At 39.3% G+C, this 16,392-nt stretch overlaps 2 protein-coding genes across 7 annotated transcripts in view; one reads left to right on the top strand and one right to left on the bottom strand.

Moving 5' to 3' along the window:
- The first annotated feature begins 150 nt into the window (after positions 1-150).
- TMEM69 (transmembrane protein 69) lies at positions 151-8,410 on the top strand. 3 transcript variants are annotated; one of them, XM_019957552.2, is made up of 3 exons: positions 151-275; positions 2,121-2,253; positions 3,399-8,410. In XM_019957552.2, the coding sequence occupies exons 2-3, from the start codon at positions 2,200-2,202 to the stop codon at positions 4,110-4,112; spliced, it is 768 nt and encodes a 255-aa protein (XP_019813111.1). In that variant the 5' UTR covers positions 151-275; positions 2,121-2,199; the 3' UTR covers positions 4,113-8,410. The 3 variants fall into 3 exon arrangements, with proteins under 3 accessions (XP_019813111.1, XP_070642742.1, XP_019813112.1); XM_070786641.1 differs by having other exon boundaries at positions 197-275; positions 2,124-2,253; XM_019957553.2 differs by lacking the exon at positions 151-275 and adding an exon at positions 463-553.
- A 2,385-nt stretch (positions 8,411-10,795) lies between these two features.
- Positions 10,796-16,392, bottom strand: part of IPP (intracisternal A particle-promoted polypeptide) — a 37,198-nt gene continuing 31,601 nt past the window's right edge. For 3 of the 4 annotated variants that reach the window (XM_019957555.2, XM_019957556.2, XM_070786635.1), the window contains exon 9: positions 10,796-12,725. In XM_019957555.2, coding sequence (XP_019813114.1) covers positions 12,501-12,725 — 225 coding nt within the window. In that variant the 3' untranslated portion in view covers positions 10,796-12,500. The remainder of the gene's footprint in view (positions 12,726-16,392) is intronic. The other variant, XR_011565901.1, reaches the window with a different exon arrangement.

Below are 16,392 nucleotides of genomic sequence, written 5' to 3'. Positions count from 1 at the left end.
CTGCTGTGCAGATTTTGTTGGCTGGGAAACCTGTACTAGAAAGGAAAGGACCATTTAAGTACCCTACAGACTTCAAAAGCCAGTTTCTACTAGAACTAAGATTTTACAGAAAACCCAGGGTGGGACCTAGTTAGCGCTGGTCAAGTTTCCACCCGGATTCATTTTTTTTGCTCTCAGGAAGTGAGGGGGGACTATTTATTCTCACTTGCCGGAAGTTTTTTTTTCCCAGAGTTCCGAGCTCTTCAGGTTTCTACCTCTGTGTGCGTCGCTGGCAAGTGAGTAGAAGGGCTGTTGCCACAGATGCAGGTTGGGAAAAGTGGTGGGGCACCAAGGCTTTGGTGTAAATTGAATCCGCGGGCACTGTTGAGCAAGATTTCCCGGGGATCTCTGCGTCCAGACCTCATCCCTTTTCTACTGATGTCGGCTCTAAGAGTTGCAGTTTGTAAGCACTTGTCACAGTGCCTAGGGAGTTCGGAAGGTTGGGGAGCATGTATATTTTTGAAATCCCTTAAAAAGGTGATTTTGAACAAACGTGAGTAGGTCGGTCCAGCAGGTATGTGTGTTTGGGAGTCAGGAATCGTGTATGTGTGGAAGCGTGTGTGTGTGTGTGTGTGTGTTCACTCAGTTGTGTCCGACTCTTTGTGATCGCATGCACTGTAGGCTGCCAGTTTCCTCTGTCCATGGAATTCTCCAGGCAAGAATACTGGAGTGGGTTGCCATTCCCTTCCCCAGGTAATCTTCCTGACCTAGGAATCAAACCTGGGTCTCCTGCATTGAAGGCAGATTCTTTACCATCTGAGCCACCAGGGAAGCCCATATTATCTAATTAACCGGGATAACTTAACTCCCTACTTACTTCCATATATGGAGAGATAGCCATTGACAGTCTGGTATACAGAATTTCTTGACCCAGCCCTAATATCTGTGATCAAGAAATTAGTTCACTGTTTGGTTTTTTTTTCCCCCAATAGGTGAGAAATTTATTAATAAAGGAATCTTTTGATAGACCTGCAAGGGGGCAGGCAAGGGGGCTTTGCCAAGTTTTTGTTTTTTTTTTTAATCTGTGTTAGGTCTTAGATGTGACTCCTTGCGGCTGGAGAGCCTAGTTGCTTTTGCATGTGTGATCTTAGTTCCTCCACAGGGCTCAAACCACGTCCCCTGCATTGGGAGACTGCAGACTCTCAACCACTGGACCACCAGGGAAGTCCCCAAGTTTTTAAATTAAGCAGCAACTGTGGGTTTTGGATTGTAGACACTTCTGTTTTTCTGGTTAATACTAGGACTCATGTAAACATGACAGATCTGGGTTCATAGTATTCTCATTCAGACACGTACTGGTTGCTTACATTTTGTAAGGTGGGAATAATAGCTAGTTTGGTGGTTTTGTGTGTGTGTGTGTGTTTAGTGCCTGCTTTGTGTTAGGGACAGTGCTCAGCTTTTTACATCTATTAGCTTATTTAATTTTTATAGCGACCCTATGTAGTTATTATAAGCCTTAGGTGAGTGAACTGCACTATAATCAGATTAAATAATTTGTCCAAAATCACATAACTAATACATGGTAGAGCCAGAATTCCAGCCCAGGTCATTTGACTCCAAAATCTGCACTCTAACTTAACAGATTATTAGTATCACTCAGCACCAAGTTGATGAGGTGACTGTATTAAATAAGTCAGTGCATATTAAACACATAGTTATAATGCCTGGTTCACAGCTAGTTGTATTGATTGCTATTATCATTACTTTTAAGCTATAAACTCCTAAGCCCCAAAATACATAACTAAGGAGAAAAAAGAAAGCAGACAAGCTATGACTTTCAGTGTTAAAGATAAGAAAGCTGGCACTTCAAGGAAGCAATTTATCCAAGGTCACACGGTTGGGAAATGATAGAGGCATTTGTAAAAATCTAGATACACGCTCTGCATTACTCTTTACACCCAAGAGCAAAAGCTAAAATAATAGTTCAAAGAAAAGGATTTATTTACTACATGTTACTGATTTTTTTAAACATTAATGACTGTTTCCAAAGGAAACTGTTACATGGAAGAAATTCCCCCAAATTCCTATTTTTAAAAATTATGAAGTGAAGAAAATTAAATGACATCTTATTTTGTTCACAGCAGCATGCTTCTGATTCAGACCCTCCACTTAAAATACATTAATCAGAACTGTGTGGCATCTTCCTAAGCAAGACTTTCAATGGGAGCCAGTATGCTTCACTTCATCAGGAAGTGTTCTCAAGCATCTTCAAAGGTTGGTTTATTCAGCAAATATTTGAGCACTACTTTCCAAGCACTGCTTCACTGGGCAATAGTAGTAAAATAAAGAAGACAAAAATCCTTATCTTCATACTCTAGTTGATCTGGGTAAGAGTAAAATACAAATAAGTGAAAATATTTAATATGTCAAAGTGAAATATTTGGTATGTCAAATGGTAAGTGCTGTGGAGAACTACAGAGCAGGGAAGGGGAATAGGGACAGTAGACTTTTAAGTTTTGCATTTATAAATAGGGTGGTCAGAGTGAGGCAATGAGCGATGCAGATACCTCAGGGAAGAACATTCTAGACAAAAAGAAAAAAAAAACAGTTCTCAAGATGGACTCATTCCTAGCAACTTTGAGTAACTACCAAGATTCTTTAAATAGCTCTTTTGTTTTCTTTAATCCAGTATTTTCTGAGTTACAGTTGATCTGTGCAACTATTGAAGTATGGAATTTACTCACTAAAGAACAGAATCAGCAGAAGAGGTTATTGCTTTGGCCATGTTCCATGAACGGCACCGGGGAGTTTTTTTTAAGGCAAAGGAAAAAAAAACATATGGTCCAAGCCCTCAGGTCTACTGAGACAGACAAATGAATATGTGATTTTAATTCACTGTGAGAGTTATGATAGGAGTGTGCATAGGGTACTTATAGCAGAATTAAATCACATTGGAGAAAGCTTCCAGCTGAATTTTGAAAGGTAAGTTCCCTAGAGAGAAAATGGTAATCTAAAATTCTAGGCAGAGACTTGTAGAAAGGCATGAAGCTATGAAAAGTCTGCAGTATCTAAAGCTTAATTTTCTTTACATAAAACAGAACTGCCATAGTAATTAGTGCAGCTTCTTAAGAGGCAGTTTAGAATGCCAAAAGCTAAAGACCTAGTCTTTATCTGTTCCTCCAGATCTTTCATGGGATAACATCACGGTTTCTATTCTGTAGTAGCTTCTTTTGGATGTTGTATAGTTATTTAATAGTCTTTGCAGCAATAACATCACCCTATACGCCAACCTTTACGTTTGACATGCTAACAGAAAGCACATGGTTTGTTTTTATATTGTTTCATATTGTGACTAAAACATTTGGTGATTTTCTTTTTTAAGTCTGTTTCGTTGTCTTCTGGTTCTGTTTTCCCTGTAGATGCTGAAGTACACTTCCACAGTCAGACCAGGAGCCAGCAGGAGAATAGAAACACTTACTCACAAGACATGTCTTGAGCAGAACTTTTCCCCTTTGTTTTCGAGGCTTTGGCTTTTCTCATCCTTTCCAGCATGTGTGAACAAGACACAGTATTATCATACTTCCCTATGCAGTTTTAAGAAGAAGCAAGAGCAAGCAGTGCTTCCAGCCAGGCCACCACGAACCATCAGTTTCCTGCCTGACAGCCCAAAGCCAGCATTATACATAACTCTGGCAGGACTAATCCCCTTCGTTGCTCCACCACTGGTCATGGTGATGACCAAGACTTATATTCCCATGTTAGCTTTTACTCAGATGGCTTATGGAGCCAGTTTCCTTTCTTTCTTGGGAGGGATCAGATGGGGTTTTGCTCTGCCAGAAGGTAGTCCAGCCAAACCAGACTTCCTCAATTTAGCTAATAGTATAGCTCCTGTTGTGTTTTCATGGTTTGCTTTCTTTATTTCTGAAAGACTCAGTGAAGCTATAGTCACAGTAATAATAGGTTTGGGGATAGCATTACACACTGAACTTTTTCTCTTGCCCCATTACCCCAATTGGTTCAAAGCCCTGAGGATAGTAGTCACTTTAGTGGCCTTTTTTTCATTTGTAATCACTTTACTAGTGAAAGATTTTTATCCAGAGAAAGGACCCAAGGGACTTGGGCAAGTAAAATAAATATAAAACTACTCTATAGATAATGTTAGCATGTTGGTTAGAAGCCTTGTGTTTTGCAGTCATCTTTTTCTACCTCTCCTGTTTAGCTTTTTCCCAGGAAAGGTGATATTTTCTTTACAAACTATTTTTCATTTGTATAAATCTTTATCTTATAGAAATCACTGAGAAGCAGCTTGAAAACCCTTAAGTAAAATTCTCATTTAGTCTTTTTATGAGTTATAGTCATCCACTTAAAATTTTCAGTGTTTTAATTTTTGAAGAATGTAAATAAAAAAAGATGAAAAACACTGTGCTAGAGCTTTACGGTCATTGAAAACACACACACATAAACTCTCAGAGGAAAACTTCATGAGTGTCTGAAAATAATAGGTGGCTCTAGTGTGGAGTTTTCATTGCAGTTGCCCCGGGAAATTGCATTTCCGAGCTCATTTTACCTGGCATAACCTAGTTATTTGAACTGAAAGGATCTATGGCTTTAAAAGTCAGTAGGAAGCACTATCACAAGGGAAAGCTGTGTTCAAAGAAAAGCTGGACATATTTTCTGGTTTTATCAGGATATTTGGCAGAGTATAGACAGAACTTGATTTATGGACCTAACATTACCGATTCCTGTGTAATATTGTTCTTTATATCATCAGACTTTATTTTCACCTCAACAAACATCCACAACTGAGTGCTGTTTCCACTTTGGCCCTGACACTTCATTCTTTCTGGAGCTATTAGCAATTGCCTTCTGCTCTTCCCCAGTAGCATATTGGACACCTTCCTACCTGGGAGACTCATCTTCCAATGTCATATCTTTTTGCCTTTTCATACTGTTCACGGGGTTGTTAAAGTACCAGACCCACCTTACCTGTCTCCTGAGAAACCTGTGAGTCAAGATGCAACAGTTAAAACTGGACATGGAACAACTGACTGGTTCAAAATTGGGAAAGGATATTGTCACCCTGCTTATTTAGCTTACATGCAGAATATGTCATGCAAAATGTTAGGCTGGATGAATCACATGCTGGAATCAAAGACTGCCAAGAGAAATATCAACCTAAGATACGCAGATGATACCACTCTAATGACAGAAAATGAAGAGGACCTGAAGAGCCTCTAGATGAGGGTCAAAGAGGAAAGTGACCAAGCTGCCTTGAAACTTCCAACATTAAAAAAACTAAGATCATGGCATCCAGTCCTATAACTTCATGACAAATAGAAGGGAAAAAAGTAGCAGTGAAAGATTTTTTCTTGGGCTCCAAAATCACTGTGGACAGTGACTGCAAGCAAACCCAGGTCTCCTGCATTGCAGGTGGATTCTTTACCAGCTGAGCTACAAGGGAAGCTCAGATGTGAGTTGGACCATAAAGAAGGCTGAGCGCCAAAGAATTGATGCTTTTGAATTATAATGCTGGAGAAGGATCTTGAGACTCCCTTGGACTGTAAGGAGATCAAACCATCAATCATAAAGGAAAACAACCTTGAATATTCATTGGAAGGACTGATGCTGAAACTCCAATACTTTGGTCACCTGATGCGAAGAGCTGACTCACTGGAAAAGACCCTGATGCTGGGAAAGATTGAAGGCAAAAGGAGAAGAGGCAGCAGAGGATGAAATAATTAGAGAGCATCACCGACTCAATGGACATGAATTTTAACAAACTCCAGGAGATGGTGGAGGACAGAGGAGCCTAACTTGCTGTAGTCCATAGGGTTACAAAGAGTGGGACACAAGCTAGAAACTGAACAACAAGAAGTAGATACAACTTATCTTCAAACATAACACCAACTGGTAAAAAAAATACTTGAATAAAGCAACTAGTAAGATCCCCTGGAGAAGGGCATGGCAACCCACTCCAGTATTCTTGCCTGGAAAATCCCACAGACAGAGGAGCCTGGCGGGCTACAGTCCACTGGGTCACAAAGAGTCAGACACTACTGACATGACTTAGCATGCACACATGTACAAACTAGGAAAAGTCAATCTAGAGTCATTTTTATAATGTTCTATCTAGTTTTACAAGTCAACTCATACAGAAGCTTTTTAAAACAGTGAAAAAAATACCTTGGATTCTAACTTGAAAACCTAGTCTTTTCAGATGCTTAGTCTCATAAAAAGAAAAAAAACATTTAAAATGTAAGAATATAAATTAGGAAATGGATATGATATATATAACCTTTGTATCTCTCTGTTAGTCACTCAGTCGTGTCCAACTCTTAGCGACCCCATGGACTGTATGGACTGAAGCCTGCCAGGCTCTGTCCATGGGATTCTCTAGGCAAAAATACTGGAGTGGGTTGCCTACCTTTGTATAAGTACTCAAATATTAGGTAAGAAATTTCATAAGTAAATTATATACATATAATTTCCACTTCAGTGATTCTTGCTGTGGAAAGATCATAATCTAGAGTAGTAACTTGTTTACTTTTTTGTGTGTTCAAGTCCCAATCCACAATATCTCAGAATGTGACCTTACTTGAAGACAGGGGTCTTTACAGAGGTAATAAGGTTAAAGTGAGATTATAAGGGTAGATTGTAATGTTATATTACTGGTGTTCTTATAACAAGAGAAATTTAGAGATAAACATGTATATAGAGAGAATATCAGTGAACATGAAGATCTACTTGCCAAGAAGCAGCCTTGAAGAGGTCTTTCCTTCTTAGCCCTCAGAAGGAACTAACTCCACCAACACCTTGATTGCAGATTTTGGAAATCCAAAACTGAGACAATACATTTCTGCAGTACTTGCAGTTAAATGAAACAGTCCTAGCAAACACATATAATACTATGGTGCTAGAGCTTGTTCTGATCATTGGGAAGTATACCAGTTAAAGCCTGTGCCTAAAATCACCAAACGATCCTTATTTATGTAGAGAAAAGTTTATGACAGCCTGATACTGAAGGAATGAAAGCTCATACTTTTCAGAAGATCCTTTTCAGATTCTACTCAGATTGTTTCAGTGAGAAAAATTACTTCTTTGCTTCTAAATTGCATGAGTACTACACAGACTTAGAACTTTTCTCTGATCTCAGTCTCTCATAATATGAGCAAGTCAGATGTTAAGCTAACTGACCCCTTATTTTTTCTCAGCCCCACCAACTGCATACAGGATCTTAGCTCTCAGACCAAGGATCAAACCCATGCCCCCAAGTACACTGGACAGAATATTTAGAAGTATACTGAAATATTTTGGGGGAAGATCATGTTAATCAGTTCAGTCGCTCAGTCATGTCTGACTCTTTGTGACCCCATGAACCACAGCATGCCAGGCCTCCCTGTCCATCACCAACTCTCGGAGTTCACTCAAACCCATATCCACTGAGTCAGTGATGCCATCCAACCATCTCATCCTCTGTCGTCCCCTTCTCCTCCCACCTTCAATCTTGCCTAGCATCATGGTCTTTTCAAATGAGTCAGCTCTTCCCAACAGGTGGCCAAAGTATTGGAGTTTCAGCTTCAACATCAGTCCTTCCAATGAATACCCAAGACTGATCTCCTTTAGGATGGATTGGTTGGATCTCCTTATAGTCCAAGGGACTCTCAAGAGTCTTCTCCAACATCACACTTCAAAAGCATCAATTCTTTGGTGCTCAGCTTTCTTTATAGTCCCAACTCTCACATCCATATATGACTACTGAAAAACCATACCCTTGATGAGACAGACCTTTGTTGACAAAGTAATGTCTCTGCTTTTTAACATGCTGTCTAGGTTGATCATAACTTTCCTTCCAAGGAGTAAGCGTCTTTTAATTTCATGGCTGCAGTCACCATCTGCAGTGATTTTGGAGCCCCAAAATATAAAGTCTGACACTGTTTCCCCAACTATTTCCCATGAAGTGATGGGACCGGATGCCATGATCGTTTTTCTGAATGTTGAGCTTTAAGCCAGCTTTTTCACTCTCCTCTTTGACTTTCATCAAGAGGTTCTTTAGTTCCTCTTCCCTTTCTTCCATAAGGGTGGTATCATCTGCATATCTGAGGTTATTGATATTTCTCCTGGCAATCTTGATTCCAGCTTGTGCTTCTTCCAGCCCAGCGTTTCTCATGATGTACTCTGCATAGAAGTTAAATAAGCAGGGTGACAATATACAGCCTTGACGTACTCCTTTTCCTATTGGAACCACTCTGTTGTTCCATGTCCAGTTCTAACTGTTGCTTCCTGACCTGCATACAGATTTCTCAAGAGGTAGGTCAAGTGGTCTGGTTGTCCCATCTCTTTCAGAATTTTCCACAGTTTATTGTAATCCATGCAGTCAAAGGCTTTGGCATAGTCAATAAAGCAGAAATAGATGTTTTTCTGGAACACTCTTGCTTTTTCGATGATCCAGCAGATGTTGGCAATTTGATCTCTGGTTCCTGGGCCTTTTCTAAAACCAGCTTGAACGTGTGAAAGTTCACGGTTCACGTATTGCTAAAGCCTGGCTTAAAGAATTTTGAGCATTATTTTACTAGTATGTGAGATGAATGCAGTTGTGCATTCTTTGGCATTAGCCTGGCTTAGAGAATTTTGAGCATTATTTTACTAGTGTGTGAGATGAATGCAGTTGAGCATTCTTTGGCATTAGCTTTCTTTGGGATTGGAATGAAAACTGACCTTTTCCAGTCCTGTGGCCACTGCTGCTGCTGCTGCTAAGTCGCGTCAGTCGTGTCCAACTCTGTGCGACCCCATAGACGGCAGCCCAACACGCTCCCTGAGGTTTCCAAATTTGCTGGCATATTGAGTGCAGCACTTCCACAGCATCATCTTTTAGGATTTGAATTAGCTCAACTGGAATTCCGTCACCTCCACTAGCTTTGTTTGTAGTGATGCTCCCTAAGGCCCACTTACTTCACATTCCAGGATGTCTGGCTCTAGGTGAGTGATCACAACATCGTGATTATCTGGGTTGTGAAGATGTTTTTTGTACAGTTCTTCTGTGTATTCTTGCCACTTAATATCTTCTGCTTCTGTTAGGTCCCTACCATTTCTGTCCTTTAGTGAGCCCATCTTTGTGTGAAATGTTCCCTTGGTATCTCTAATTTTTTTGAAGAAATCTCTAGTCTTTCCCATTCTATTGTTTTCCTCTATTTCTTTGCATTAATTGCTGAGGAAGGCTTTCTTATCTCTCCTTGTTATTCTTTGGAACTCTGCATTCAGATGCTTATATCTCTCCTATTATCCTTTCCTTTTTGGTTCTTATCTTTTCACAGCTATTTGTAAGACCTCCTCAGACAGCCATTTTGCCTTTTTGCATTTCTTTTTCTTGGGGATGGTCTTGATCCCTGTCTCCTGTACAGTGTCACGAACCTCCATCCATAGTTCATCAGGCACTCTATCAGATCTAGTCCCTTAAATCTATTTCTCACTTCCACTGTATCATCAAAGGGATTTGATTTAGGTCATACCTGAATGGTCTAGTGGTTGACTGAAACCACTAGACCACTAGACTGAAACCACAATCACAAACAACTAGCCAATCTGATCACATGGACCACAGCCTTGTCTAACTCAGTGAAACTAAGCCATGCCATGTAGGGCCACCCAAGACGGGTGGGTCATGGTGGAGAGATTTGACAGAATGTAGTCCACTGGAGAAGGGAATGGCAAACCACTTCAGTATTCTTGCCTTGAGAACCCCATGAGCAGTATGAAAAGGCAAAAAGATAGGACATTGAAAGATGAACTCCCCAGGTTCGGTAGGCGCCCAATATGCTACTGGAGATCAGTGGAGAAAGAACTCCAGAAAGAGTGAAGGGATGGAGCCAAAACAAAAACACCACCCAGTTGTGGATGTGACTAGTGGTAAAGCAAGGTCCAATGCTGTAAAGAGCAACACTGCATAGGAACCTGGAATGTTAGGTCCATGAATCAAGGCAAACTGGAAGTGGTCAAACAGGAGATGGCAAGAGTGAACGTCAACATTCTAGGAATCAGCGAACTAAAATGGACTGGAATGGGTGAATTTAACTCAGATGACCATTATACCTACTCCTGTGGGCAGGAATCCCTTAGAAGAAATGGAGTAGCCATCACAGTTAACAAAAGAGTCCGAAATGCAGTACTTGGATGCAACCTCAAAAACGATAGAATGATCTCTGTTCGTTTCCAAGGCAAGCCATTCAATATCACAGTAATCCAAGTCTACACCCTGACCAGTAACTGTGAAGAAGCTGAAGTTGAACGGTACTATGAAGACCTACAAGACCTTTTAGAATTAACACCCATAAAAGATGTCCTTTTCATTATAGGGGGCTGGAATGCAAAAATAGGAAGTCAAGAGATACCTGGAGTAACAGGGAAATTTAGCCTTGGAGTACAGAATGAAGCAGGGCAAAGACTAATAGAGTTTTGCCAAGAGAACGCGCTGGTCATAGCAAACACCCTCTTCCAACAACACAAGAGAAGACTCTACACGTGGACATCACCAGATGGTCAACACTGAAATGAGATTGATTATATTCTTTGCAGCCAAAGATGGAGAAGGTCTATACAGTTAGCAAAAACAAGACCAGAAGCTGACTGTGGCTCAGATCATGAACTCCTTATTGCCAAATTCAGACTTATCATTTTAATAGTTGTTCAGAAAACAATTAAATGTAAAATTAAATGTGCAAATCCCTAAAGCTGAAACACTGAAATTCGTGGGCAATCCTTGTAATCTAAGAACGATACTAATAAACTAAGTTGATGAGTAATACAAGGAAAAGCAAAAAAATAAAAAATTCAAGACACTTTATTAGTACATTCTTTTTAAAACAATCTGTCATTTTCTAAGAAATAAGCATATTTACAATTACTTATTTTCAGGCATCGTCTGAATCTATTTAAGCCCAAACACTGATTGTCTTGATTGCATTTCCATCATAGTAGTACAAAATGGCTCCCTTCATACTGCCATTTTAGGCTGGCACCAGGCAATAATGAAAATTAAATGACAGGAAATTTTGTAAATCTCTTTTGAACACATTCTCAACTAGAAATATTAAAGGCACATGAGTTACAGCTTAGTTTATACATTATCTTGATACTTCATTCTTTGACATTTTACACATCCCAGTCAGCCACTGTGACCCTGCATACTTTCAGGATACCCGAAAGAATGCGACACAGAGCTTTCTGTCTGCACTAATAAGCTTTTCTTAAAATATACATATGGTTAAGTTGTGAAGGAAAGTATCCTTGTGGATCAATCCAAATATTTCGGACCTGAGTCTTTAATGCTTACCAAAGGTTTTCTATCTAAATAAGCCACTGATGCCTATAACATACTAAAGGACTTTCATAAAGAAAAGGGGAAATCAGGGATATAGATATCAAATCCTGGAACAGCTAGGTAAACCTAAATGTATAAGACCTTTAATGTATATGGCTCCAACTGACTAGTAGAAATAAAAGTGATGATCATATACACAAAATCTTTGTTTCAGAAATAGAGAACAGTTCTTTAGAATGCTTCTTGGAGAAAGTTAAGTTTTGAGAAGCAGTTTTGGATCAGAAGCTTTTACATTTATGAGTTAGTGTATATAAAAAGTTGTACAGGGATCTACAATTCCATCTTCTCCAAGCCAGGCCGTGGCTTTGTACTAAGTTCATACTTAGGCTTGCCCAAGTATGAGTATGCTTCATAAAGCTTGGTAATCTAATAAATTCCCTCTTCCCAAAGCTACACATATTTTTGGAAAAAGGTGCATATGACCAGCTGGCCTCTATCACCCATACATCATCCTATTGCAATAAAGGACTGTCACTAAGAACCTCCTATTCATTTCTCTCTTGCATTCCAGCATCAAAACAAAAACATAAGTGAACAAGAGCTTTTTTTATGCTGTTATCAACAAGTGAAAATTTATATAAACAGCTAGATATTTCCAACATGTCCCTCCCAGTATACCTGCTGCCAATAAAAAGTTTGGGGTTAGTGAAAAGTAGGAATAAAACACAAGTAGGAAGTTGTCTCATTGGCTTTTCTCTATAATTTAAGCCATGGCCATGGAATATTGTGCTCTGAGCTGAATCATGAATGTATAGACATCTTTAAACTGTCTCATTTGATATTTTTACATCACACAATGGTCATGTTATAGCTTAAATTGAACTGGAAAAGCCGCTAAAGGAACTATTTGCCAATAAGCTTCTGGCAAATTCTTTTTACAACTAGGACTCTACTCCTAACTGGACAATTCTAGAGCATAAACAGCATCTGTTGATCAGCTTGGCAAATTTGTGAGAACTCTTTATTAATTTAGGATATGTTCCACTATCACTTCTCACTCAAATTCTTTAAAAAAATTCTTTAGTCATTTTTCTACCAAATTCACAGAAAACAGAAAGGGTCCTATCACCAAATACAACTGTGATGTGCAAAAGGTGAGATTCTGCATTTTCAAAATGTTTCTTTTGCTGTCTTAATGCTTTCTATTTCATAGTACAGCAACACCTCCTTCACAACGACTGGTAATCATATTGCCAATTTCTGTCCATGTATCTGAATGAGGGTTATAAACTTCAACTGAGTCCAAGGTACCTGGAGCCAAGAAATCGTGGCTGGAAGATCGACCTCCAGAAACATACAGAAGCCCATTGACTGCCACAACACACAGGCCTGCTCTAGGCACCTTCATTGAGGAAACTTCAACCCACTTTTCCTGAATAAAAGAAAAAAGAAGTTTGCAGTGTTATAACATGGTAACACAGAAAAGTGCTGAGAAATCAGATACTCTGGTTCTCTTTACATGTTTAAATTTCAAACTTACAACCTAGTCATATAAGTATATACAGTATTTTAAATAGAAACTTTTAGTAGGTGTAGACAAAGTAGTAAATTTAGAGGAAAATAATGAAAAATTTATCTGTGATTAATTATAAATTATGATCACCAAGAGATAATATAGAAATTCTATATAGGCAAGAATTCAGAGAAACTAGTTCTATGAAATACAAGTATGTAATTCAAACACACACCACACAAACTCACAAAGTTCAAGGGAGAAGAAAGCTTACAAAAGGGCTTTTTTGCATCTATAATATAATAGGCCTCATAAATCTCCAAGAGAACAAGAAACAACACTGGCCAAATTTATTTTAACGTGGAATCTTTTTTTTTCAAGGACATCTAGTACACCTAGTAAAATATAAAACATATTTTCAGAAAGATAGTATATAGATCAGGGATTGGAAACTAGGGCCTATTTTTTTAAGCCTACAAACTACGAATGATCTTTCCACACTAAAAGGTTATTAAAAATATATATATGTCAAAAGAAGAGATTGCATGTAGCCCCCAAGGCCTAAAACATTTACTATCCAGTCTTTTAATAGAAAGTTTGCTAACTCTTGGCATATATTATTCATTGAAGCAATGTCAGTAAGCTGCTATAGACAAAATGACAAAGTCCAACTCCAGGGAAACTGTCTATACCCAGAAAACAAGAAGCTAAAAAAAGGTCCTGAGAAATAATCAAGGGAGAAAAGAAAATGTTTCCAGATTAAAAAATAATAATAATTTGAAAATAAAGCATATGATGAACAAAATTTATAAAATCATAAAAAATGAAGAGAGATTATGCATCAATGCTAGAGAGTGAATTTCTTGAGGCAAGTTGATGAGTCGGACATGAATGAGTGACTGAAAAACAATAAATCCATATTTCACAAAATATGTTCCCTGAAACTTTCCCTCCCAAGATGTTTCACAAACAAAAGTAAGGGCTGTGTGGTCACTTAAATGTGAGAGATTTAACATAAAGATTCATGAAATACCTTATTTTAATAAATTGTGTAAAGAAGTCCTAAAGAAATTTATTTAACTTTATTTAATCCTGTCACAGTAATCCAAGTCTATGCCCCAACCAGTAATGCTGAAGAAGCTGAAGTTGAATGGTTCTATGAAGACCTACAAGACCTTTTAGAACTAACACCCAAAAAAGATGTCCTTTTCATTATAGGGGACTGGAATGCAAAAGTAGGAAGTCAAGAAACACCTGGAGTAACAGGCAAATTTGGCCTTGGAATACGGAATGAAGCAGGGCAAAGATTAATAGAGTTTTGCCAAGAAAATGCACTGGTCATAACAAACACCCTCTTCCAACAACACAAGAGAAGACTCTACACATGGACATCATCAGATGGTCTACACCGAAATCAGATTGATTATATTCTTTGCAGCCAAAGATGGAGAAGCTCTATACAGTCAACAAAAACAAGACCAGGAGCTGACTGTGGCTCAGATTATGAACTCCTTATTGCCAAATTCAGACTTAAATTGAAGAAAGTAGGGAAAACCACTAGACCATTCAGGAATGACCTAAATCAAATCCCTTATGATTATACAGTGGAAGTGAGAAATAGATTTAAGGGCCTAGATATGAGAGAGAGTGCCTGATGAACTATGGACGGAGGTTTGTGACACTGTACAGGAGGCAGGGATCAAGACCATCCCCATGGAAAAGAAATGTAAAAAAGCAAAATGGCTGTCTGGGGAGGCCTTACAAATAGCTGTGAAAAGAAGACAAGCGAAAAGCAAAGGAGAAAAAGAAAGATATAAACATCTGAATGCAGAGTTCCAAAGAATAGCAAGAAGAGATAAGAAAGCCTTCCTCAGTGATCAATGCAAAGAAATAGAGGAAAACAACAGAATGGGAAAGACTAGAGATCTCTTCAAGAAAGTTAGAGATACCAAGGGAACATTTCATGCAAAGATGGGCTCGATAAAGGACAGAAATGGTATGGACCTAACAGAAGCAGAAGATATTAAGAAGCGGTGGCAAGAATACACAGAAGAACTGTACAAAAAAAACTTCATGACCCAGTTAATCATGATGGTGTGATCAGTGACCTAGAGCCAGACATCCTGGAATGTGAAGTCAAGTGGGCCTTAGAAAGCATCACTACAAACAAAGCTAGTGGAGGTGATGGAATTCCAGTGGAGCTATTTCAAATCCTGAAAGATGATGCTGTGAAAGTGCTGCACTCAATATGCCAGCAAATCTGGAAAACTCAGCAGTGGCCACAGGACTGGAAAAGGTCAGTTTTCATTCCAATCCCAAAGAAAGGCAATGCCAAAGAATGCTCAAACTACCACACAATTGCACTCATCTCACACGCTAGTAAAGTAATGCTCAAAATTCTCCAAGCCAGGCTTCAGCAATACGTGAACCGTGAACTTCCTGATGTTCAAGCTGGTTTTAGAAAAGGCAGAGGAACCAAAGATCAAATTGCCAACATCCGCTGGATCATCAAAAAAGCAAGAGAGTTCCAGAAAAACATCTATTTCTGCTTTATTGACTATGCCAAAGCCTTTGACTGTGTGGATCACAATAAACTGTGGAAAATTCTTCAAGAGATGGGAACACCAGACCACTTGACCTGCCTCTTGAGAAATCTGTATGCAGGTCAGGAAGCAACAGTTAGAACTGGACATGGAACAACAGACTGGTTCCAAATAGGAAAAGGAGTACGTCAAGGCTGTATATTGTCACCCTGCTTATTTAACTTATATGCAGAGTACATCATGAGAAAGGCTGGACTGGAAGAACCACAAGCTGGAATCAAGATTGCCAGGAGAAATATCAATAACCTCAGATATGCAGATGATACCACCCTTATGGCAGAAAGTGAAGAGGAACTAAAAAGCCTCTTGATGAAAGTGAAAGAGGAGAGTGAAAAAGTTAGCTTAAAGCTCAACATTCAGAAAACGAAGATCATGGCATCTGGTCCCATCACTTCATGGGAAATAGATGGGGAAACAGTGGAATCAGTGTCAGACTTTATTTTTTTGGGCTCCAAAATCACTGCAGATGGTGACTGCAGCCATAAAATTAAAAGATGCTTACTCATTGGAAGGAAAGTTATGACCAACCTAGATAGCATATTCAAAAGCAGAGACATTACTTTGCCAACAAAGGTCTGTCTAGTCAAGGCTATGGTTTTTCCAGTGGTCATGTATGGATGTGAGAGTTGGACTGTGAAGAAGGCTGAGCGCCGAAGAATTGATGCTTTTGAACTGTGGTGTTGGAGAAGACTCCTGAGAGTCCCTTGGACTGCAAGGAGATCCAACCAGTCCATTCTGAAGGAGAAGAGCCCTGGGATTTCTTTGGAAGGAATGATGCTAAAGCTGAAACTCCAGTACTTTGGCCACCTCATGCGAACAGTTGATTCATTGGAAAAGACTCTGATGCTGGGAGGAATTGAGGGCAGGAGGAGAAGGGGATGACAGAGGATGAGATGGCTGGATGGCATCACTGACTCAATGGACATGAGTCTCAGTGAACTCCGGGAGTTGTTGATGGACAGGGAGGCCTGGCGTGCTGCGAT

This window comes from Bos indicus, chromosome 3 (genome assembly GCF_029378745.1).
Source record: "Bos indicus isolate NIAB-ARS_2022 breed Sahiwal x Tharparkar chromosome 3, NIAB-ARS_B.indTharparkar_mat_pri_1.0, whole genome shotgun sequence".
In the NCBI taxonomy this organism is placed as follows: domain Eukaryota; kingdom Metazoa; phylum Chordata; class Mammalia; order Artiodactyla; family Bovidae; genus Bos; species Bos indicus.
The sequence above is the reverse complement of the archived record's forward strand: the minus strand, read 5'-3'. Positions and strand labels throughout refer to the sequence as shown.

Bases quoted from the DNA above. Each gene is read 5' to 3' on its own strand.
- TMEM69 (XM_019957552.2), top strand. From the start codon at position 2,200: ATGGGAGCCAGTATGCTTCACTTCATCAGGAAGTGTTCTCAAGCATCT. The intron at 2,254-3,398 runs GTTGGTTTATTC...TTTTCCCTGTAG, and splicing joins GTTCTCAAGCATCTTCAAAG to ATGCTGAAGTACACTTCCAC.